At 34.0% G+C, this 26,186-nt stretch overlaps 1 protein-coding gene across 1 annotated transcript; it reads left to right on the forward strand.

Moving 5' to 3' along the window:
- Window positions 1-3,496: 3,496 nt before the first annotated feature.
- Window positions 3,497-7,879, forward strand: LOC143558150 (cytochrome P450 CYP72A219-like). Its single transcript, XM_077047046.1, has 5 exons — window positions 3,497-3,776; window positions 5,981-6,201; window positions 6,291-6,532; window positions 6,867-7,239; window positions 7,419-7,879. Exons 1-5 carry the CDS (start codon window positions 3,497-3,499, stop codon window positions 7,842-7,844), a joined length of 1,542 nt encoding a protein of 513 aa, XP_076903161.1. The 3' UTR covers window positions 7,845-7,879.
- Window positions 7,880-26,186: the final 18,307 nt, after the last annotated feature.

Here is a 26,186-nt window from a genome sequence, read left to right on the forward strand (position 1 = left end):
TTACTTATTCCCGGGCACCAGTAGCCGACTTTTTCCCACTGAATAAATATGATAATTTTGTTATAATACGTTATACGAGTGTGTTATTTTTGTTTTTATAATTTTAAACATATTAATTTAAAAAAAATTAGGTTTAGTTCCAGTATCATAACGAACATAGCCAACATCCACCAAATTCGCGTTGACTCTCCGCTATCACACCTAGCTTTTACTGACCAATTTCTCCGCGCAACGAGTGAGTTATTTACTAGTTTATAGTAAAGATGAAGTTCGGTGTTACACTAAGATGATTAGTCCACCTGACAATGCGTGAGTGGGTCAAGTAATTTATATGTAGTTTTTTTAATTTGATAACTAAATGGGTTATTCGTATCAAACTACTGCCGCCACGCTTTGGACCGGCAATGTTACCAATGGCCAGCTTATAACGGCCCTTTTGTTTTGGTTCAAACATCGTAACGAACGTAACCGAAACCGACCGAATTCGCCTCGTATAGATTATAAGAGAGGCCTGGCGCCGGTAAGTCCTCATTGGGCTACTTGGCAGCACCATATTGGTCCATGACAATTTTTTGTTATTTTTGTTTTAGTTGTTGTACCGTAACAAAAGTGACGGAAACCGGCCGAATTCGTGTAGACTCACCTCCTCAACGTCCAGAGTCGCATAGACTCATTGTCTCAATGTCTGGGATAAAAAACAATCGATTTTACCAACGTTAAGGTTCTACTAATGCCCGAGTTTATCGACCGACACCACCCCATTCTCTCAGCTCAATTTTTCTTTTTTTTCTTCTCGTTTTTTAGCTACGGCACCTTAACGAACGTAACCGAAACCGACCAAATTCGTGTCGAGTTACCGCCTTAATGCCCGAGACCAACAACGCTTGAGTTTTTCCACCGCTCTGGTTTACCGACCAAATAAACGTCGTTTTAAATATTTTTTTATATGTTAATTTGACGATTTATTTTTTGGGTTTTAACGCTCATCTTTTACCGACGGTGTCTATATCGTAATGAATGTAACTGATACTGTTCGCATCGACTCACCATCGTAAGGCTCGAGCTTTACCAACACCCAGGTTTTAATGCTACTGCCTACTATATATATATAAAACTAGTGTTTTACCCAGCGCGTTGCATAGGTTAACTAGCTGTTCCGGCGCAAGGCACCGGGTAAAACGCTAGTTTATACCATGTAGAAAGAAGCTTTTAACCACAAACGAATAGATACATTCTTTAGGCAAGGTGTAGTAGGCGACAAATGTGGCGACAGGGGGGCGACATGGGCGAGAACACTGCCCCTCGTCGATAAGAGGGGCAACAAGGGAGGGGGGAATTTGTCGCCGAGTTGTGTGATGGACATGTTGATGTGACGATCAAGTATTGAAGGGTGGGGTGATTTGTGGGCTACAACACCACACCCTTACTACATATTGCCCCCGCCATGTGTCAACCCCCCTTTCCTCCCCTTCTTATTTTGTTATCACTCCACTACACATAATTTTACAAAGTTTAATCCTGTTAAACTAGTTATCCTCATTTGTATGTATTACTTTATATACACAATAATATAACATATTGCCTTAAACATCATCATAACACTATTTTGACCTTTTTATTCTTTGATTACATGCGATTCTTACATATCCTTAAAACTAGATTCTCACATGGCGCGTTGCGTCGGAGTAATTGGTAAAACATCAGCGTTGAAACCTATTGAACATTGGTAAAGTCCGAGCGCTACTTCGGTGAATTGACGCGAATACACCTTTGGTAAAACCTTAGTGTAAAAAATATATATGTATTCGTCAAATTAACATATTAAAAAGTAAATTACTTAAAACGACGTTTGTTTGGTATGTAAACTTGGTGGTGGTAAAACCCAAGTGTTGTCGGTTCACGGCATAAAGGCAATAATTGGACATGAATTCGGTCGGTTTCGGCTACGTTTGTTACGGTGCCGGAGCTAAAACAAAGGAAAAATATAAAAACCGAGTGGACCAATGAGGTGGTGTTGGTCGGTAAACTCATGCGTTGGTAAAATCAAGTGTTGTCGGTCCCGGACGTTGAGTTTATGCAAATTTGGTCAGTATCAGTCACGTTTGTTATGACATCGGAATTAAAACAAGCAAAAGAAAAAACAAAATTGTCATCCTGCAGCTTCCATTATGTTCGTTAATTACGTACCAGAACGAAAAAAAATGCCATAAACAAGTAAGGTGCCGCCAAGTTGCCCCGTTACGGCTTAGCGGCGCCAAACTGTCATTTATATTATATAGGGTATGTTTGGCAAAACTAGCTGGTAGCTGTAGCTGGAAGCTGGTAGGTGTAGCTTTTTAGATATATTTATATGTTTGGTGAAGTAGCTGGAGCTTTTAATAAAATGCATAAAATGACGAAAATGGGCATAACTAAAAAAATTAATATTAAATGTACTTATTTTGAAAGGTTATTTAAGTAATTATGATACTAAAATCTTGTAGCCTTTTTTAAATGCTATTAGTAGGAGCTTCAAGCTTTTAAGTTTTTTCTTATTACCTAAAAGCTTCAAGCTCCTTTAACCAAACAAACCTTTTAATTAAGTATGATATTTTTCTAGAAAGCTTAAAACTTTAAACCCATAAAAACTCCTAAAAACTCCTTTACAAACATACCCATTATAATTGGTTAAGTACGTCTAGATGTATCAAAGATTTATGATATTTTAAACAAGATAAAAATGGAAACTTTTGCAAGTCACTATTCCCGAAGTCTTCGTGATAGGCCCACCCTTGGAAATTGCAATTAACATTTATGATTTTTGTGGGATGATCATGCTTTAATATATTGGATGTTTCCTACGAGCGTAACTTGTTTACAACGTTTGTCCTTGGATTTATCATCACTTGGATATTCGCGGGGCTTATTGAAAGCCTTAGACATGTCATCGATAAAGACTTTAGCGGTATTGGTTTTTATTAATTTCAATTATCATCTTTTGATTGCTATCGTTCTTAAACAAAGAATTAGATGCAGACGGCCCTATCTTTTAACGCATTTGTTTCCGGTGGTCCGCAACTAACAGTTGGGATTTCGTTAGTTGCGAACCGTTGGTAACAAATACATTAAAAGATATGACTGCCAGCAACCAATTCGTTAGTTGGAAACAACAGTAAACAAAAGATTATAGTTAGGATTAATAAAAACCAATATACCAAAACTTTATTATTGGAAAAGAAAACCGATACAAAAACTCGTTAAAGTAACTAATCTTTATTGATCACACACCTAAAATCTCTACCCGAGCCTTATATGTTACACCTAGAAAACTAAACCAATTTGACTCATTTATCAACTTAGGTCATTCCATATTCCCGCATTACCAATAAATATCACAAGTTATGTATCAAAATAGCAACAACACCAACATGAGGGACTTTAGACAAACTTACTCATCAATAAATATCACCTACTTGATTTATTTAGTCCAACTTAAAAATCAAGCAGCAGTTTCAAAATGGAAGTGATGATGAGCGCGGTGTGTTTTGGTGTTGCAGTGGCGTTGGCGGTGGCAATATGCGGGTGGAGATTCTTGAAGTGGGTTTGGTTACGGCCGAAGGCGATAGAGAAGAGTCTTAGAGAGCAAGGGTTGGATGGAACTCGTTACCGGTTATTGTTCGGAGACTTGAAAGAGATAGTGCAGATGACAAATCAGGCCACACTTAAACCCATCAAACTATGCGACAGTCTTGTTCCACGTGTCATACCGTTTTTCTATACCTCGGCAAACACTTATGGTACGCTCAATGAATATTTTGTCATGTATCAATATTTCGTTTTCCTTTTCACTTTGGTTTGATAATTGGGAAAATTATCAAAATAAGCATCTGTGAAAACAAATTTTAAGTTTTAGGTATCATTTGTAAGAAATTTTAAAAATATTATATGTATTATAAACTACTCGTGACGAGTAATTTGTAGAACCAATTATAACTTGTTACGCGCCCCTAAACTAACCGTAACGAGCACGTTCACTAATCATTTACTTGTCATGACTAAATAAGTTTCATGCCTCGTAATTAACGCCCACGAGTAATTCATAAGTCCCTTAGTCGCGACGAGTAGATTATAAGGTTAAACTAGTCGCGATGAGTTAACTGCTAATAAACTACTCGTGTAGGGAATGTAAACCGGGTAAACTAGTCGTCGCGACTAAAGGACTTATGAATTACTCGTGGGCGTTGATTACGAGACATGAAACTTATTTAGTCGTGACGAGTAAATGATTAGTGAACGTGCTCGTTACAGTTAGTTTAAGGACACGCGACAAGTTTTAATTGGTTCTACAAACTTTTCGTCACAACTAGTTTATAATACTTATTTTTGTCACGACTAGTTTATAATACCTATTTTTGGAATTTTTTGTAAATAGTAACTAAAACTGGAAATTTATTTTCACAAATGCTTATTTGGGAATTTTCCCGTAATAATTCGGGTTACAGTTAATTTAGTCAAACATGAGTATTTTTAAACTTTATCTTTTAAGCGGACCATTAAACTTTACTATATTATAAACATCAATTAACATATGAAACTTAAAAATAGCTAGAATAATTATATCAATTAACAACGAGTGTTTTTGTTTTAGTGACTTGTATTGATGTTTCTAGCGTCTTGCTAGTTAAATAAAATTTTTGTTGGTCGTTTAAAAGAAAATTTATATCCATTATCTAGTTCAAGCATAATTACTCCGTATCAACATGAATGTAGCAAGTTAGATTGAATGATCAACGCATCCATACGCAGAAGCTACAATGGGGGAACATCATTAGGGCCCACCAGGGTCGGAATGGGCCCTGGGCACTGACTTTGGGCTTTAGAGTTTAGCTAAAAAACTGCTTATGTTCTTTTTCTTAACGGTCACTTGGATCACTGATAACATTGACCGACCGACCCAATCATACCATTTCACCCTCATGAGAAAACTCACCATTGATAAGAAAAAAAAACACTAGCACAATCTAAAACCAGTGTACAACATGGACACGAGTTCGTCTGAACCCGGTCTTTTATGTAGCTATAGTATCGAATTAACGAGCAAACCAATTCTATTTCAGTGAGGGAACCCATCAGAAAAAGAAAAGGTGAAAGAAGTAGAAAAGAAAAGGTGAAAGAAGTAGAAAAGAAAAGTATATTGGTTGTGTTTTGGATTTGAAGATAATGTGTTGTAAAGGGAAGAAGAAAGATGCGTGTTGTAGTGCTCCCATTCCGGAATCTTTTTATTTAGGGTTAAATGTGTTTTGAGCTTTAAGCCCAATGTAATACTTTAATAGTGCAAGATAATATATATTTACTTTTGTTATTTTCATTTAATTTAGTGTGTAAATTATACTTCAAAACGATTTAGATTCTTTTAACGATGGTAAACAAATTTATTATAAGGTAATGAATTCTAAAAAATTAACTCTGACCCCTGGTTAAAAACTTTTGGTTCAACCTGTTAAACATAACCCTGTTTAACCCATCAGGTTTGAGTAATATTAGTTCTATTAGGTATGGTCCCTTTTAATGTAAAAGTCCAAATTTAACATATATTTTCGGTCCCTTAACTTAAATGTTTAAGTTTCATCATTACGTCCATCCATCTTTCTTTGATTTTTGTTTTGATTTCAAATAATCAAATCCTATATGAGTTCAAAAGGAAAGGTTAGTTTTTTTATGGGTGAGGATTACATAAATGATGTTTGCATTTGTTATATCGAAATAAATTCCGTTTTAAAATGGTGATTGAAAGTGTTAAGAATTATTTTCAAAACATGAAAACGTGTAAGAAACAATTATAATACGTAATTTAAAATAACTTTGTATTTTATTGAATGTTGACAATGTTGTTTTGTTATGATAGTGATATTGCATTCTATTTATCCTTATAATCTACTATAATTTAAAATAATATGCACCAATTTATATATGCACACATGTAATTCTTGTTGCTATATAGGTAGCACATTCTTTACCTGGATGGGACCACGACCTGCGGTGCACTTAACAAAACCTCCATTAATAAAACAAATATTGGCTGATTATAATCAATTTCAAAAGCCAAAAGGAGGCAATCCGTTAGCAACGATGCTAGCAAAAGGAGTTGTAAGTGCGGACGGGGATCTATGGGTCAAACATAGAAGGATCATCAACCCTGCATTTCACGTTGAGAAACTTAAGGTTCCATTTACGCGCTGTTTATGCTTGGATATTTAAACTAATTGAAAACTTGACCTTTGATTGATTTCAATGTGTATTTCTTGCTGTAGCTTATGTTACCAGCCTTTCACATTAGTTGTAGTGAGATGATTAGCAAATGGGAAGGGATGACAAAAGGAAGGTCATGCGAAGTTGATGTTTACCCTCATCTCCAAACAATGACCAGCGATGTTATTTCACGTACGGCATTTGGTAGCAGCTATGAGGAAGGAAGAAGGATATTTGAGCTTCAACAAGAACAAGCAAAGCTAGTTATACAAGCCGCACAATCAATCTATATTCCAGGATCCCGGTGAGTATTTTTCCCATTGTCGAAAAGTAACAGTCACTCAAAATGGACAGGTAAAAATGGTATGGGGTTAAGTTGTGCTTGGGCCAAACTGGCATCAATTTGGTTAGATACAAAATGATTTGAAATGGATGATTTTATAAAAAAAGAAGTATCCAGTAACTAAATTCGCTTTTGTGGCAGCTAACAATGGTGGTAGTCTAAATTGACCTGCTATGTATTTTTAGTAGACCTGAATTAACTAATAAACATTTTTTTTTTACCTGAATCAACCAATTTCTTGAAGAATTGATCATAATTGCTAATAATATTGATTTTACATATGTATGATTGATAGATTTTTGCCTACAAAAAGAAACAGAAGGATGAAGGAGATATACCGAGAAGTGAAAAGTTCGATAAAGAAAATTATTAATAAACGATTAGAGGAAAGTGGAGAAAAAGAAGATTTGCTGGGCTTATTGTTATATTCAAATGACAAAGAAATCAGTCAACAAGGGAACGATAGTTTTGGACTTAGTATTGATGAAGTCATTGAAGAGTGCAAACTCTTCTACTTTGCAGGGCAAGAAACTACTGCAAATTTGCTTACTTGGACCATGGTTTTGTTGGGTCAGCACACGAATTGGCAAGATCGTGCTAGAGATGAAGTTCTAAAAGTGTTTGGGGACAGAAGACCAGATGTAGACGGATTAAACCATTTAAAAATCGTAAGTCTCTTTTGTCCTTTGTAATTGTCGAGACCTGACACGATGGATATGAAGAGTTTTTATATGTAAAGTTACCGGCTAAAGTTTACAACTTCATTTATTAACTACCTATTACCTAACCAATAACAAAAACACAAGTAAACCTGCTTTGATTCCAAACTATTTCTCTTGGTTTGCAGATTAATATGATCTTGCATGAGGTACTTAGGTTATACCCGCCCGGTTCGGTTTTAGGACGGATGATTCATGAAGAAGTTAAAATAGGAAACTTAACATTACCATCGGGATCGATGCTTATGCTGCACATGATGCTTTTACATTACGATGCTGATATATGGGGCGATGATGTGAACGAGTTTAATCCAGAAAGATTTGCTGAAGGCGTGGCAAACGCAACCATGGGTCAAGCTTCGTATTTTCCTTTCGGAGGGGGGCCACGTATATGCGTTGGACAAAATTTTGCTGTGTTGGAAGCAAAACTCGCACTCGCTATGATTCTAAGACGCTTCTCCTTTGAGCTCTCGCCATCATACTCACATGCTCCACATATCATTATCACCTTGCAACCTCAATATGGTGCTCAATTGATTTTGAGTGAGGTTTGATGATTATTGTGGCCAAAACTAGTTGCATACGTGTTTATTGTGTTTATTGTTAAATATGTACCACCATTTGAGTGAGTTTTGATTATTATTATTGTGGCTAAAACTAGTTACATATGTGTTTATTTTTTACTAGTTTGAGACCCGTGTATTACACGGGGAATTAATAAAAATTATAATATTTAAACATTAAGCAAAATACAATCAATAACACATAACATAATTATCATATATTATTAATACAATTACAAATTACATTAAAATTACAGGAATTACAAAACAAACATTACGCAACTATTTTACATATAAGAAAAAATTTCCTTGTACACTACATTTGTGGTTGTATTGGTCAGATTACCTTGTTTATCAAGAATCAGAATCTTTAGCACACACCTACTTGTAACTATTGACAAGGCGACATATAGCTGTCCATGTGAGAACACAGGTTCTTTCAAGTACGAACCAACCCAAGATAATGATTGATCTTGGTTTTGTTTATGGTCATTGCAAAACATATTGCAAGGGGAAACTGTCGTTTTTGAAACTTATATGCTATTTTGTTGTCTGTTGGAGTCAGTGGTGATCTGTGGATCAAAACTCTATCTCCAACGTTAGTTCCAGAAATAATTTTTGCTTCAACTACACGAATATCTAAATATATAATTTGTAGTCGAGTACCGTTACATAAGCCTTCTTTCTGGTTAAGATTTCTAAGGAGCATAATAAGAACATCGGTTTGAACCCGATATTACAAAAACCGGTTTGTAGTTATAAACCATCGGGTTAGGACCGGTTTGGAGTTTTTCTTTTAGCTAAAACCAGTTTGAAGCCGATATTTTGGAACCGGTTAGACAAAAACAGGTTTCATCCGGTTTAAAACACGTTTGTAGCTCAAAACTAATTTATAGCTTACATATCATATCTATTTATAGCTCATTAACCATTCCATGAAATGCCCCACTGAAAAATCAATTTATTGTGAAGGAAAATATGATTGCAATTATAATAATGATATAAACAATTGCTTATGTTACAATAAGAAAGATATTTTGAAACCGATTAGTCAAAAACAGGTTTAACCCGGTTTAAAACCCGTCTGTCTATATACGTCAGCTTCAAAACTAATTTATAGCTCACATATCATATCCATTTATAGCTCATTAACCATTCCATGCAATGCCCGGTTGAAATTTGAAAATCAATTTATTGTAAAGGAAAATAGGAAATATTAATTGGAAATCAATATATGGTAATTAGTTCCAGCTGTAATGACAGTATCAATACATAGATACCAACACTGATCGGATAATATCAATTGACGTAAGTGTTGGTTGACGTACGTGAAGACCCAAATTTATTGGTAGCATATGGTAAGTAAAAGATTCTTGGTAATGCTTTGGTTGACAGTTTCTCAAGGTTATAAAAAAAGATGATGATATATACAATCTGCCAAAACGTCTTTATAAAATATAAGCCTTTAAAGTGTAAAGAACTGGACGTTCAATGAATTGCTCGGGTTTAAACCGAAACCGGTTTGCGCACATCTAGTAACAAATGTGTCAACTACTATTTTAAAAAGGAAGTGGTAAATAGCAAATGTTGTTTAATAATTTATTGTTGTATAATAAAGGAAAATTACTTAAAATGAAAAGTGACATACCTTTACACTAAATGTGTCAACGGATGCACCAACAGTAATGGAGTCAGATTTTTGATGCTATTGAATGAATTAAACAAACAAATTTAAGTAAGACAAAACAAATCAAAATATCAATTGATTTGAAATTGGAAATAATTCTTTATTAAAAAGTGTTGATTGGCCATGTAAAGTTTAAAATATCAATTGAAAAAGTGTTGGTTCACCATTCTTTTAGGCAATTAGCAAACCAAGGATAGGATAACAATAAACTATTGACGAAAATAAAAAATCATTCATTTTGAAAATTAAAGTTGAAATCCAAGCATTAGTGAAAAATAATTGAATAGAAACAATTCCAAGTACAACAAATCTAGATTTTAATTAAAACAGATAAACTTTATTGTCAAAGATCAACATTTTTAGTCGTCAGCATTGCTTTGATTTTTGAACAGTTATTAAGTGAAATCCAATACTTACAAGTTACAATCTTAAAAGTTAATACAATATAATTGCTAATATATTAAATGCATAATTAAATTAAATTGATTTATCTAGTGGATATGGGTTAGAAAAAATAAGGAGTCATGAGAGCATGACAAGTAGCAAAAATTTGTAGCGTGCCAATCATGAAACCGAGGGAGGGCACCCCGAGACCCGTTTTTTTCTTTAGGTGCCAAGTTTTTATCCTAAGCGACCCAATACAACTAATTCGAGATTTGGTCATTCCCCACAAAGATACTTCCTACAAATACTTTTCACTTACCAATAACAGTTAAGGGGGCTCATAAGAATATTCACCAGGATTCAATTTCTTGTAAGGTTCATGCTGGCCCCAACGGGGAGCCGATGGTTGTGAATGTGCCTAACGGAAAATTTGCAGGTTGGCACTCAAGAATATTCATCATGGACTCGACTTGTGACTGCTCCACACCAATTTAACCCCAAATACTTATAAGTTATATTGTAGTTAACCTCGAGGCCGGAAACAAGGTGAAAACATCTAAGAATTCTTGTGATATTATGGAAATCTGAAGCGGCCTATTCTCCGCGAAAAAGCACATCATCTGCGTAAAACAAATGGGACACAGCCTAGTTTTTGTCAAACCATATTGAACAAAATGGTATTTAACGTACTCTAAATATTTTACAAGTTTACTGTACTTTTGTAGCTAACATTTTACGCACATCCATCCACACACAACGAGACTCTTTTGTCACATTCCTATCCTTACCATGGCTAAATTTAACCACATAAGTTGAGATAGGAGTCAACCGACGGCATTTCCAAACATTTCACATTTATTTATTTTAAAACTTATAATATATTCACCATTAAAACTGTTATATCGTCATCCTCGTCGTCGTCGTCGTCATACGTTATATACGATGTGTATAACCTAGCTACCGGTGAGTTCAACCAGTTAAACATGATTCTAGAAAAGAACAAATTGATAATAGAAACACAAACGTTCACACGATATTTAGGGTAAACCTCTCGTATTATTATAATTAAGAAATTAGCTCAAAACCTGAATACAATAATCCCTCTCATAATACAATAGCCCTATCATGGCTATGTATTTATAGTGTGACCCAAAATTAGCCAACAAATAATTACTAAATATAATAAACCCTAATTGCAACCCCATAAACCCATTACAACATTAATGAATTTCACGGGCCCAATAGGTCCAACCGGTCACCTACACGTGACGGGCCTATATTGATGGAAATTACCAACAATCACCCCTTAATTTCCAACTCGAAACTAGGAGATCCTCAACGCCGAGCAATCTTCTCATCTCGTTAAACTTGATTCTCGCAAGTGCTTTCATAAGAATGTTAGCTCCCGGTTCCTTGCCACTTATCTCTCCACCGCTAGCATTGCCGACTTTACATCCAAATGATGCAACTGCCATCCCTCAGTAGCTGCAATGACAATGAGCATATGAACGGTTTCAAGTTTCGCCACAGGAGCAAAGACCTTGTCAAAATCGATTCCGTGTTGTTGCACGTAACCCTTTGCCACGAGTCTTGCTTTATATTTATTAATCAAACCATCTGCATTTGTTTTCACCTTGAAAACCCACTTCAATCCGATAGTTTTAGCCCCTCTTGGTAACTAGGCTAACTTCCATGTGTTGTTTCGTTTTAATGGATTCGAGTTCCATTGCATAGCCTTTATTCACTCCAGTTTAGATTTTGCTTCGCCAAAATTTCTCGGTTCACCTTCTTCTAACAAAATAAGTTCAATGTCTCCCACTTCCGAACATAGGACATAATCATTGAACTTAATCGGTGCGATCAGAACACGTGTAGATCTTTGTAAGCTAATTTCTGGTTCATTAAGTGTTGCTGTCGCTAAATCAGTTGCTGTTGGTGTAGCTAAACTTGTTGGAATTAGCGACCAGAGTATCAGAATCCGTCGTTGATTCTGTTGCTGAATTTGGCGACAAAGCTGAATTTTCGTCGCTAATGCAATTGCTACCCATAGGCTCGGCTACAAATTGCCTAACTCCGGTATCAATAACACCGTTCCAATCAACCTAAAACAAAAACCCGAATTCTAGCTCCATTTCTTCATTGTTTTGCCTCGAGTTAGACCAAAACCACGTCTTCTTCTCTTCAAAAACCACATCACGAGATATCCCAACCTTTTGAGTCTTTGGATCGAACAACCGGTAATCTTTGTGTAACACCCCAGCTTTAAGCGAAATACGCCCCGGTGTAACGTACAGATTACTCATAAGCTCGCAACACTATTGATAACGACAATATATTTATTTTATTCCATAATTTCGCAAGTACACAAATAGTTCGATAATAAGATAAATAACATTGGATAGATATGAAACAATTATTATTCGGTTTAAGAGGGGAAAGGGCACCCATATGAGTAGGGTGTATGGCTTCCAACCCACATGGTAACACCACCCCACCCCATGTGGGTAAGGTGCATGGCTTCATTCTATGGCAAATGTTTGCCACACAAAATTGATTCATTGTTGACCATTGAAGAATTAAATTAATTAATAAAGTTCTAGGGTACTTGTGGGTAGGTGTTGCCAGTAACTTTGTGATTTGTGGGTAATCAAGGGTAGAAATGAGGTGGCGGTACATAATTGACTGGTGCATAGGTGATACCCATGAGTGCCCCTACCCCTCTAATAAATTCTAAGGTCAGTCTATTTTTGTTGTCCTGGCACTTCATCGTATCAACATGCAGCACGTTTAAAATAATATATTTTGTTAACAACACATGTGGGTGAGTTTTCATAAGTTTTTGTGTATATAATATATATAAAATGCGTGACTTAACGATCATCATGCAATAAGTATCCAACAAACACGTTGCACATAATTCACGTATAATCATAAACAAGATGCGAGAATAATATTAACATGAACGATATTTGTGAATCGCTTTGTAAACAATTTCATAACTAACGAGATAAAAATTTATGACATGCTACACCCCAAAAATATTAAAAGTGTTAAAACGGGTTATGAAAAACTCACATGTTAAATAAGCAAGAATGAGTAAATAGGCGAAGATGTCTTTAAGAGAGTGAACCGACAAGGTTCGGTTCAACAAGCGACCCTAGATAAATAAATAACTATGATCAAATTAAGGTTGAGGAAAGATAAGAAATAGATGGCCGACTTGTTCGGTTTATAATTCTTAAACAAAAAGTTTGTTAAAAATATATTTTTATTCTATTTTTATAAGTTAAATGAAATAGATTAGCTATTTGATTTTTAATCAATTTATTTTAGTTTTAGAAAAAAAAAATAAAGGTTATAATAATTATTAGTTAATTTTAATGATTTCGGTTCGTTTCTGAGTCGAATATTATTTAATAAAACAAGTTTAATGAGTGGTTCATGCTTTTAGTCGGACATGAACTCGGTTTGATTCGGGTTTATGTCTAAAATGCTTCAAATGATAATATGGCGTGACATGTTGGAAAATCTTAGTCTTGCTTGTTAGGTTTGCAAAAGTTAGTTTTTAACATAAAACTTATTTTTTAACCGGACATTAACGTGCCGACGAGCGATAGTGAAAACACAACCACGGTTGTTAATTTAGAGTGATAACATGATGGTGATAACATGATATGTTGTACATAAATAAGACAATAATTACCTGAGGATGGAATATGAAAGAAGAAAGAAGAACTTGATCGGGTTGACTTTCTGGGCCAAACTTGAATTTTAGCACCAATTGAAAAGCAAGAACACAATTGAGAGTTTAACATGTTGTGGTAAATAATTTGTGGAAGTATGAGAGGCTTAAAATAGGCTTCAAATAGTTAATAACAAGGTTGAAGTGATTAATTGCATAAGCTAGTCATAAGGCTAGTCTTAAGTAATAGTAGTCACCAAATAAATGAGTTTTGACCCAATTTGGTGAAGGAGGAAGTTAATTGTCAACACAAAAAATAGTCTAGGTTCATCCAAGACTTGCAAAACGAGTTAAAGGACGGGAATTTAGAGAGGATGAGAAGAAGACGGTCGACCCGTCTTGAAGCACCCCAATAATTATAAACAATTAAATAACACAATCAAATACTCAATAAATATGAAGATTTTATTAATAATTGATGATCTGAAAAGTATTAAAATTTTAAAATGGGTCGGGTTTTTGGGTTTTTAAAAATGACGAATGTCATAGGATTCATAGCTTTTAGAAATTTCGTCTCGAAATCAAATTTAAAATATTTTTTTTTAAAAAGAAAACAACTACTATATGGAATCATTAAAAGTTTTAACAAATTTTATATACATATAAAAAATAAAATTAATTAATAAATAAATTAATGACACTGTTATTTGAATGACCTGAAAAACACCACAAATGGGATGTATGGCAAGGACACTTATATATAGGATGTACCAGCGGCGTATCTAAAATGCCCTTATCATACTACATTTGCCCCGTTTCCTAAAATCATTCCAAGTTCCGAGTTATTCCACGCAACCGTACTTATTATGTTTTCCGTGCGACGAATTTGATAATTACGTGTCGAACCGTAATTGCCTTTATCGTCGGATGGTCTACATAATCCATCCCATTGTGTGGGTAGATAACAAATAAATTGTTATATGAAAACTTGAAAATCAAGAACAATGAACTGCAAGGATCAAACTTATAAAAATATATAAACAAACCCTTGAAGTCAATGATTACGCGAAAATATTAGGTAAAAATAAATAAATTAAACTATTAAAGTTTAAACAAAATAAACTACGTTATTGGGGTTTAAACGAAATAAATGATGGTATTAAGGTTGAAAACGATATAAACGATGTTATTGAGGTTTAAACGAAATAAACAAAACTATTGAAGTTAAAATGAAATAAGCGAAACTCTAGAGTAACACAAAATAATAAAAATAACGAATGAAAACATTAAGGTCATGAACATCTTAATAAATAAATGGAATATTGGGGGTCGAGAATAGCTGGGTGATTTGAACTAACAAAATATAACCAAGTAAGTCGATACCGCGTTGAGTTCAAGAATAAAAATACATAAACGGAATTTTTGTGGTCAAAATAGATTAAGTTCTTAGGGTCAATAATGACACGTTAAACAAGTGAAAATTTCATATAAAATAAAGAATCAACATGAATAAAGGTAACATTGAGATTAAGAATAACAAAGTGAATAATTGAAACTTCAAGATTGAGAGTAACAAAGTAAAACATCGGACTCAAATTGATGAAACATTAAGATAAAAAATAACAAGATGGTTCAATGAAACATTGAGCGCGAAAAGAACCAAATAAATAATCAAAATAATTCATGTAAAGCAAACATAAAATGAACATGTGACTTCTACCAGATAGCTATAATCATAGTCATGGTTATAAATAAACGAATCTGTTTAGAGGTAACTGGTAATAGACAACCAAATGTAGAAATACGGTTTCTATTAGTTAACTATGTACCCAACCATGTTCATAGTCCCAACTTCCACTAAACGAATACGTTCATGGGAAATCGGTCATAGACCGCGAGATAGATAACAAAAGTAAACCAAATCAACAATGCGACTATGTAGTATAAATGATGCATGTATGCGCGTTTCGTGCTTGACAGTAAATACAAACGAAAATAGCTCAACAATCAATAAATAACTAAACTCAAATATAAACTTCATAAACAACATTCGAAGGAATTAGATACATAGAATTATTTCAATAATATTCATAAACAACATTCGAAGGAATTTGACTACAGGGGCGGATCTACTTCATAACCAGGGGTAGCATCCGCTACCTCTCAACTTTTCGTCGGCAGTGTAATTTTTTTTCATTTTGGGTTGGTTTTCGTATTTCACCACCCTTGAAAAAAATATTACGTTACCCCTATTTGTTTAAAGTCCAACTAATTTAAAAGTTCATATCAAATAAAGCCCAAACAAAGTTTAAGGCCTAAAGCAAATAATAACCATTAACCTTTTTTTCTTCCGTTTGAACGAGAAACGTTAAACATAAACAAGCTCAAACAGAAACAGACTCAATAGAATCATTATTTTGTAAAAGTTCAAATCAAATAAGCCCAAACAAAATGCATAAAGCAAATAGAAGTCGTTAACCTTTTTTTTTCTTTCGTTTGAACGAGAAACATCAAACACAAACAGGCTCAACAAAATCATCATTTTTAGGTTGCATACGGTTTTGGATATGCAAATTCAAGAACTTGGAAACAGATTCAGCGATGTCTTAGCTAGTTTGTTAGAAAATATTTCTTGTTTAAATCTATGAGATTTGTTTTCCAAGTTTGACATATCTAAGATAGTGGCATTTTTGGAAATGTATCTAAATGATTTTAGTAATGAAGAAAGATTGTGTATTTCGAGTGATCGTACGACCTTTTATCACACTTAAAAGGAAGATGATAAATTTGCAAAATTGGGTGGAATGTGTGACCCTGCTCATGTAAGAGTGGAAACCAGAAAGTGTACCACTTTTCCTTTGATTCGTCAAATATTGAAGCTAGCGTTGGTTTTACCGATTGCAATCGCAACCATTGAAATGTGTTTTTGTTTATACAAAAAATTTTTTTTAAACGTTACCCCTGAGATTTATGTCTAGATTCGCCACTGATTGACTAAGTTTTTCTCCTCGTTATAGACACTTTCCGGGTAAGTTGTCTTATGTAAATTCGTTCATAATTATTCAAAGAACAATAAACCTTAATCAATTATGAGATTGAGGGGATTTAACGGGTCAATTGGACTCCGACCCGTTTAAGGGCAAATTGGTCAACAAAGTTGACCAATCAATTTCTAACACTTTTGATCTGAACCGACTTTCGGTCCAAAAGACTTTTATTTTTGACTCTAGATTTTAAGGCTACTGACCAAAACCCGACTTCTGACTCGCTGTTCGGATTCTGGTCAGTACCAGCTCACTTATTTGTTAAAAATCTCATAACCAGAGTTCTAGACATCCGTTTGGATCGATTCCAGTAGCACTGTTCTCGGTTTGAATTGTAGTTTATTGTCTCAAAGTTTCAGGTCTTTTTGGATTATCTCAGTTAGCGCGTTGAAGGATGATTCACTCGTTTTATAGTATTTTATTCTTATTATTTCGCAAACTCGCTGAAGTAATAAGGTGAAAGATCATTCCCCTCATATATTACTGTTTTTCAATTACTTTGGGGACATATACGTATTATCTCATATTTTTACATTATATATACTCAGCTACCAAACGTAAATCTTGTGTGTTATCAATTAAATGCTGATTGCTATTTGCTTAACTGTTTACTTTATCGCATTCGGAGAGGTCCATCATAATCACATTAAAGTATGACCAGACGCCATCTTAGTAGCCAAAGACCGATTCACATGGCGATGGTCAACCGACACCCACATTTTTATATGCTAGTCATAGTAGCCAATGCCCAATTCGCAAGGCAACGGACAACTGACACAACTATTTGCTCATGGTTTGATTGATTTATACTCACATTATTTTGTTTGCTCATTTATTATATATTATTATTAGTGTCAAAACTGGTGATTATCTCACTCAACCATCGTGTTGACAAATCTATGTTTATTTTGTACGCATATGCAAGTTATCAGTTAGTTTGAAGTTAAGGTGAAGAATATATAGAGAGACCATTAGATATTAAAATAAAGGATATTTTCGTTTTATTTCGTTTTAGAATTTTCTGTTTAATTTGGATTATTATTGTCACGTTTGGAAGTTATGCACTTATTTGAATTTTGAAATAAATAAATTAATTAGATATTAACATTATTTTTTTTATTGTATGATAGTAACTTGTGAGCTATGAACCAATGGGTTAGCAGCCCGACATTTCCGACTTAGGTTGGGGTGTGACAGATCACATGATATGTTGTACAGAAATAAGACCATAATTACCTGAGGATGGAGTATTAACGAAGAAAGAAGAACTTGATCGGTTCGACTTTCTTGGCCAAACTTGAATTTTAGCACCAATTGAAAAGAAAGAACACAATTGAGAGTGCAAAGTGTTATAGTAAAACGTGCTAAAATGTCGTAATGCATATACAAATCAGTAACGCAGATGCATACGTGTATGTAATACGAAAGATATGAAATGTCGAGCTTTAGCCTCGGTATTAGCTCTCGAGAATCAGGCGACACGCAACATAGCCCGAATGTTACCGAAAGCACAGTTAATAGTCAAATGGTGGACATAGACCAAATGATTAGCGATGATGAAATGCTGGTGTGTAAATACCTGACGAGTATTTCAGATTATAAAAAGAAGACGGAAAAAAGGGGAGCGGTGACAAATACCAGGCAACAAGCGTTGGAAGAAGAGGATATCAAGAGAACATACGGGTAATTGTCTTATTATTATTTTATATATTATATATCATTATTACACGTGAAAGATAAATTAGCGGGTACACGTAACAATGAGCCAATACAGTAATGCGTACGCGTATCGCATGCAGATAGTAATGATTACATGTACATACAAGTGAAATGGTAAATCGAGTAGACAATGAATTAACACAAATATATATAAAAACATAACATTTATTATGACATGACAAATCTGTATACGTGATGTGTGTTTAATAAATATTATCATTATTGTATATTTTAATTATATTCAATTTCTGGTTATATTAATACGTATACGTATCGGTACGCATATCAACATAATGCATAGGTGAAGTAACGTTTAAAACTATCGATGTTACTGTTGCGTCGCGTATATGCACTATTGGTATATGTATCGGTGTATGTACAATGCACGCATACAGTTATTCGTAGGCGTATCACGTGCAGATGGTATTGCATACGTGTACATATACGTGAAATGATAAATCGAGTAGGCAATGAATTAACACAAATATACATAAATTGAGTAGGTAATGAGTTAACGCATATATACATAAAAATAACATTTATTATGACATGAAAAAACTGTATACGTGATGTGTGTTCAATATTATTATTTTGCATTTTTTAATTATATCTATTTTGTTTGTTATATTAATACATATCGTATCGGTACACACACTAACATAATGCATATGTGAAGTAACGTTTAAAATTACCGATGTTGCTGTTGCGACGCACATATGCACTGCTGGTATACGTATCGATATATGTAACAAAGCGCATACAGTAATGCATATGCTTATCGAATGCAGATAGTAATGCATATGTGTACGTACACGTGAAATGGTAAAATCGAGTAGGCAATTAATTAACACAAAATGTACATAAAAAATACATTTATTATGACATGACAAAACTGTATACGTGATGTGTGTTTAATAGTATTATTATTATCATTGTATTTTTTTAATTATATTTATTTTTCTTCGGTTATATTAATATGTATACGTATGAGTACACATGCCAACATAATGCATACGTGAAGTAACATTAAAACTATCGATGTTACTATTGTGCCGAGTATATGTAATGTTGGTATACGAATATATGTAACGTCCCATTATTAAAATTACATATAGTTACACAACTTTTTTTCGTTAATACGTGTTATAAAACCATGATATACAGGATGGACCTGTTGAACATGCAAACAGTGTGCATACAAAAGGCTTGTTCCTGGTATCAATGCTACTGGGTAACCAGGTTTATTACAAAGTGGTCAACTGTTGGGCTGCGGTGTTGAACTACCTAGAAGGACACAGAAGCTCGGGATCAATATCATGATTATTTTGCAGAATGACAATAATTGTAAGTTTACACTATACACAACGTTATTTGTTTAAAAAGTTTTTTTTTAAATAACGTCAAGTGACATGATACTGTTGTGATAGATTTAAAGGACGGTTGAAAAAAGTTCAACCAAGAAAAAAAGAGATAAAAAACACAGTGAAAACATGTTAGCAGTGCTAGAAGGTGATAAAGAAAGGATTGATTTAAGATCATATGACGCTATGCTTATTCCCGTACATGAACGAAGCCAATTTTACATAATGGCGTTCAATTTGGTGAACCGAAGGACTCATATATTAGACAACATGGTGACAAGTGTGTACGATTGCAGATACAGTCGTAACTATGCGGACAAGAACACTCCATACAAAGTGGTAAGTTGGGCATAATTTAAGATAATTGGTGTTGCGAGCATGTAGTTCATATGTGTATTTATTAATAATGCATATATGTAATGGAATGCCAACATGTGCTATAATGATACACGTTTGTTAAAAAATGAGTTTCTTTTTTTTTTCGTAAACACAGAGAGAAATATTTTGCAACTATCTGAGCTCGGTCGGACACCCGAAGGATGAAGAGATGGCAATAACATTGGGGGCGGCCAGACCAAAAAAAATGGATTTGATATGGGCAATAATAGAAACTTTACCGAATGTAGAATTTTCGCAATGCGCCACATGGAGTTTTATGTAGGAGCCAACAAAGATGTTGATTGCCATTTCAGCACCGATGAGGTTAAAATGACTGAGCAGATTAAGATTCTTCGAATGAAGTATGCAGCCCGCATATTGTTATCAGAAGAAAACAGTGTCAAGAAAAACATGTTGAAGGATGCTAAAAAATGGGAAGTAACCAAGCAAAAAAAGGCCCGGTTAAGAAGGTTTCGTTCAAGGAGTTTGATTAGTTATAGTTGTTTTGTTTTTCATTGAAAAAAAAACATATACTTGGTTTCGTTAAAACATGTTGTGAATGGTAGCATGCGTTAACTGACGATTGTGGTAGAAAAATACGATGTTTGAATATTATGAAAAATCTGATGTTTGAATATTATGAATGGTAGTATGCGTTAACTGTCAATTGTGGTAGAAACATATGCATATTATGTTTGAATCATGTATCTGAATGTAACGTGCCAAAATAGGAACACACACACACATTATCTATTTCATTAATTGATAGTGCATTATAACGCGAGGTACACGGGCAACTACAAAACTCGCGCATGCCATGTCGATGGTGGTTATAAGGCATCATCAGCTTACATGTTTTACAAAAATGTTAAGAAAAGCATGTAAAACACATGTTACACACGTGTAATACACGAATGTCGGGTTCGGCCAGGATTTTATAATTGTGATGTTTTAAAAGAAACATAAAATATGATTTAGGACTGACACATATTTACATTCTGAACGGTGTATGGATAGGCACGTTTACGATGTTATGCACTATGAGGACGCACATGAAACGTACACTGACTAAGTGCAACACGAAGCATTAAAGGATGTATGGGAGTTTCACAAAAAGTATAAGTAACACAACACGCGTGTGAAAAATGAAAAATATACGCGCACATAAACAAACTGTATAGATGTCAGACTACACGCGTGTAACACATGTATAAAACTAAACAACACGAATGTACATGTCAACGCGTAAATGTTAATACATCGCATGCACATTACGAACACACGAAAAACGAATGGACCATGTCTATGTATGTAAACAAATGTGCAGATGTCGGACTACACGCGTGTAACATGCGTATAAATCGAACGACACGAATATATGTGTCAAATTGTGTGTAAATGTTATACATCGCGTACACATTACGAACATACGATAAAGAGCGAAACATATTTATCTATGCAATGCACATGCGCAATCTTCAAAACACAAAACGCAACACTAAAATAACACGCACATGTATTACATTCGTTTAGTTTTTTTTTCAAAACGGTCAATGTACATGTATTAATAACAAAATGTTATAAAGCATAATACGCAACCAAATGTACTATGCGCTTATTGAGTATATGTAATGATGTTACGCGCATACATAATGAAAAAAAACAAGCACGAAGTCAGGAAGAAGCCATACGGGCTGACCGCTTGACATAACGTTTAACCACATGATCAGACGTTAACCCTATCGCAGAGGTATCATGTTCAGACACATCAGCAGCGGGAGCCTAAACGAGTTGAAAACCCATAATTATCATCATATGTGTTAAACATGCGTTTAACATATTCTCATGTTTCAAACTCTACATGCATAACAGATATGAATTCTTTATGCACATCAGGTTTCCAATATGTTGTGCCATTTGGCGTCAAGTAAACAGTGATCGACATGCCTCCAGCAATATTAAACATAAAAAAAACAAATTTAAAATATGTGTACATTATCAAAAAATATAAAAAATTACAAAACACATGAAGTACGTGTTATATGTTAGCACGCATATCAAACGTTGTTGCACACTTATCAAATCGTTAAAAAGCGATTGGAACACGCATAGGAAAATTAGTGTTTAATACACACACATTATTATAATACATAATGTGTGTGCAGCACTGGCACACGTATCAGATCGTCCAAAGCGTGTAGAGCATGTGTAACAGGATCGTGTTAAATTCATATAAGATATTTGAATGTACAACTGCATATAATTTATAAACATTATTAGAATGTGTGTAATAATATACATTATTATAAGCTATTATGCACAGACTATGTGCACCACACGTATCATACACGTTAATGGACATCACGATAAGTACATGTAACAGATAATCAGTCGGTATATTTAGCATAATTAAACGTAACAAAAGCATTATCATATAGTTTGCACAGTGTGCGTGCGGCACGCGTATAAGAACAGTTAGCACGAGCAGGACATGTCACACCCCGACCAATGAAGGCGGAAACGTCGAGGCGCAACATGATTGCTCATTGCACAATGACACTATAAAGTTACAATATTTAAACAACTCATTTAAATCCATATCATCATAAATAACACGACAATTGTTCATACAAAATGCCAAATAGATAGATAAACAAATAACTTGTTCTTTCATTTTCTAATATCCTAAAGCCAAGATGATAAGTTTCTTCAAGTAATCCAATCAAGCTAACATCAAACCTGTAACATTGCATAAAATAGAGTTTGTTAACACAAAGGTTGGTGAGCAATTTTCATAGTTTTGGACAATAAGTATATAGTATGAATTCCACAACTAGTATATGAAAACAATAAATAATAGCAACAATTTAAATAATAAAACCGTCAATAAGAATAAATTGACGAACCGTCAATAAGAATACATTGACGACAATAATGAAATCGTCAATAAGAATACATTGACGACACCTTTTCTATATGGGGATACCATATATACTCGGAATTAACGTATGATCATACTTTGATGAGGCTACCCGTCTTAGCATTCAAGAATTTGCACATAATCATGTAAAGCATATAACACCAAATCGAGCATTTATTTAAGTAAACATATACAATAAGTGTTGTGGTTTAAGACTCAAGTATAAATCATTTGAATTTGAATAAGTATGCAATGCCACCACAAAAACGAAAGATGGGAAAACGGGGGGGGGGGGGGGGTGAAAAAGTACTCACATTAACAAGTAACTTGAAAGATAGTGTCGTGAATAATCGGAGAGATCGGTTTAACGAGCAAGACCTATATTAAACGGGTCTTGTGTTAGTAGGTAGTCTTTGAAGGGTTTAAAATAAAATACATGACAAATAAAGTAAATAAATAAAGTTTAGGATTTAAAATGTAAATATTTGAGAAATTAAATAAACGAGTTTTGTTAAATAAGTTTACTCGAAACCGGGTCTCGGTATTCTATTCATTAGTTTTTTTTCTTTTTTTACTCAACCTATGTTAAGTAATAATGTGGGTTAAAATGCAATATTGCAAAACCCTTGGTTATAAGAATACCAAAACGAGGTTTAAACGAGTGTTCGGGTTTGTCGGTTCGAGACTTGATAATTGACCAAGCTCAAAGTTAACTTCTCAAAATAATAAATGTTATGAGATAACTCAATAAAATCAAAATAGACTTAACCAAGTATGTAGTTCTATTGTGAAGAACCTTAACATTCGTTAAGCGAGTATACGATTTTATCGGTCCGAACTTGTTATAAGATCAAGTTGGTTACCGACATGCCAAGTATGTTTAGAAATTAACTAAAATTGATTTAAAATATAATCTTGAAGAAAAATATTAGTCTTGGTGGCTAAAAACACCCACTTGTGTGTCTTAAGCGAGTGAACTCGGTTTAGTTCGGTTTTTGCTTCGGTCCTTGACTCGGAATAAGACCGAGGAACTTGTAAAATAACTTATAAATAATAATACTCAAGTTTTACATTCAAAAAGTTAACAATAAAGCTTTTAAACGAAAGTTCGGTTTTTGGTTCGGTTCTCAACTCAGGATGAAACCGAGGCTAGTCACCACATACCCAATACCATGGAACTTGACAAATATGAACAATAAACTAAAATATGCAGAAGTTAAGCAAATATAACAAGTTATATGGTTAGATTTGTTAAATATATAAACAAGGACCATAAAGTCCTCCATGTAACCTTGCCTTACTAGCCCGACATTTCAACCTGCTGAGACCGGAGAAATGAAAGACCGAAGGTAAACAAAGAGTGTATATTATGTATATGTTGTAACATCAAGCTTTAAGTATCGAGAAGTTAGTTAAAATGAAAGATTAGCTTAGTTTGACCTTGAGAGTCAAACTATGAAGAACAACCTTAGAATTCAAGAATTTGAGAGAGAAATGAGGAAATAAGCAAACACAAATGAAGAAGATGGGTGTGTATATATAGGGTAAGTTGAATGGGTCTTTCATAAAGGGTGTTTAATGAAAATGGGTTGGTTATAGACCCAAGAAAGCACAAACTACAAATGGGTCTTTCAAGTCTTCATTCTGGTAGTTTTAGTCCATAGAGTTTGTTTTGAGCATTTTGGGAGCATTTTAAGAACTGAAAAGGGTGTTTTTTTTAGATCCAACAACTATAAAACAGATATATAACATAAAATTCATCATTTTGATAATATCGAAAAGTTCAGGATACATAACGGGTCGGGTGTGACATTCGTCAATTTCGGGTCTTGTTTGTATTCGTTTTTGTATTTGTTTATTATGTAAACCGACCCGATTTGTAAACCGAAGCTTATGTTATAATCAAAATGATGGATTTATGTTACAATATTGTTTCACACTTGTTGGGTCTTGAATTCATCCTATTTTTATTTTTATTTATTTATTTATTTATTTATTTATTTTTTTGTTGTTTTGTGTTTTTGTCTTGATCCATTTTGCATGAAAACTCTTGTGTCTCACACCCATATTTGACCACCAACATTACCCTATATATACACCACCTTTCTTCTTCATTTTCCCTTGCTACAACTCCAAAAAAAAAAAAACTCTCTCAAACATCAAAAATTCAAGGTTATATTCTTAAGTGTTCTTGAAGGATTTTCGTCTTTCATCTTAATTATTTTATGTAGCCTTATTAATATTTGTTTATGGTTGTGCAACATATATATAATATACACCCTTTGTTTACCTTTGGTAGTTACTTCTCCGATTCCGGTCGGTGAGGTTTCGGACCCCATAAGGCAAGGCTTCATGGAGTACTTCGTGTCCTTGATATATATACATCTATATCACTTGTTCATACATATTAATCTTGCTTATTTTAGTTTGTTGGTCATGTTTACAAGTTCCATGGTTATGGGTTTTTAAAAGTCTATGCTTCGGTTTAACCGTAAATAGCTCTAAACCGTAAACCGAACTTTGTTACTAGTTTTGTTTGTTTAAACATACTTAGTGTTAGATCTAAGTTTCTAAAATCATTTTTACAAATTCTATGGTTATGGGTTTGTAGAATCTTACCTCGGTCTTAACCCGAAACACGATCCGAACCGAAAACCGAACTTTTGTTTAAAGACTTTATTGTTAACTTTTGGTATTTTTTTTATTTGTACATTATTATACAAGTTCTTTAGTGTTTGGACATGTGGAAACCATCTATGAACTTGTTGTGAGATGGAAACCGAACCAAACCGATTCTTGCTCGCTTAAGACACACAAGTGTGTTTTTTTTAGCCATCAAGACTTGTATATTTCTTTAAAAATAGTTACAAATTGATTTTTAAATATTTTCTTAAGTACTTGGAAATGTTGGATCCAACTTGATCTCATAACAAAGTTTGGACCAACAAAACCGAACACTCACTTAACGTGCGTTGTTAGTTCTGAAACAATGGAACTACTTACTTGGTTAAGTCTTATTAAATTTTACTGAGTTATCTCATAACATTCAATATTTTGGAAAGTTGACTTTGGGTTTGACCAATTATCAAGACCCGAACCGACAACCCGAACACTCGATAAAAAAAAACCGTTTAGTATCTTTATTCCAAAGGGATTTG

Source organism: Bidens hawaiensis, unplaced genomic scaffold (assembly GCF_021521415.1).
Source record: "Bidens hawaiensis isolate Kalapana, Puna unplaced genomic scaffold, B.hawaiensis_p1.1 tig00019341_1, whole genome shotgun sequence".
In the NCBI taxonomy this organism is placed as follows: Eukaryota; Viridiplantae; Streptophyta; class Magnoliopsida; order Asterales; family Asteraceae; genus Bidens; species Bidens hawaiensis.

Bases quoted from the DNA above. Each gene is read 5' to 3' on its own strand.
- LOC143558150 (XM_077047046.1), top strand. From the start codon at position 3,497: ATGGAAGTGATGATGAGCGCGGTGTGTTTTGGTGTTGCAGTGGCGTTG. The intron at 3,777-5,980 runs GTACGCTCAATG...GTTGCTATATAG, and splicing joins TACCTCGGCAAACACTTATG to GTAGCACATTCTTTACCTGG. The intron at 6,202-6,290 runs GTTCCATTTACG...TTCTTGCTGTAG, and splicing joins TTCACGTTGAGAAACTTAAG to CTTATGTTACCAGCCTTTCA.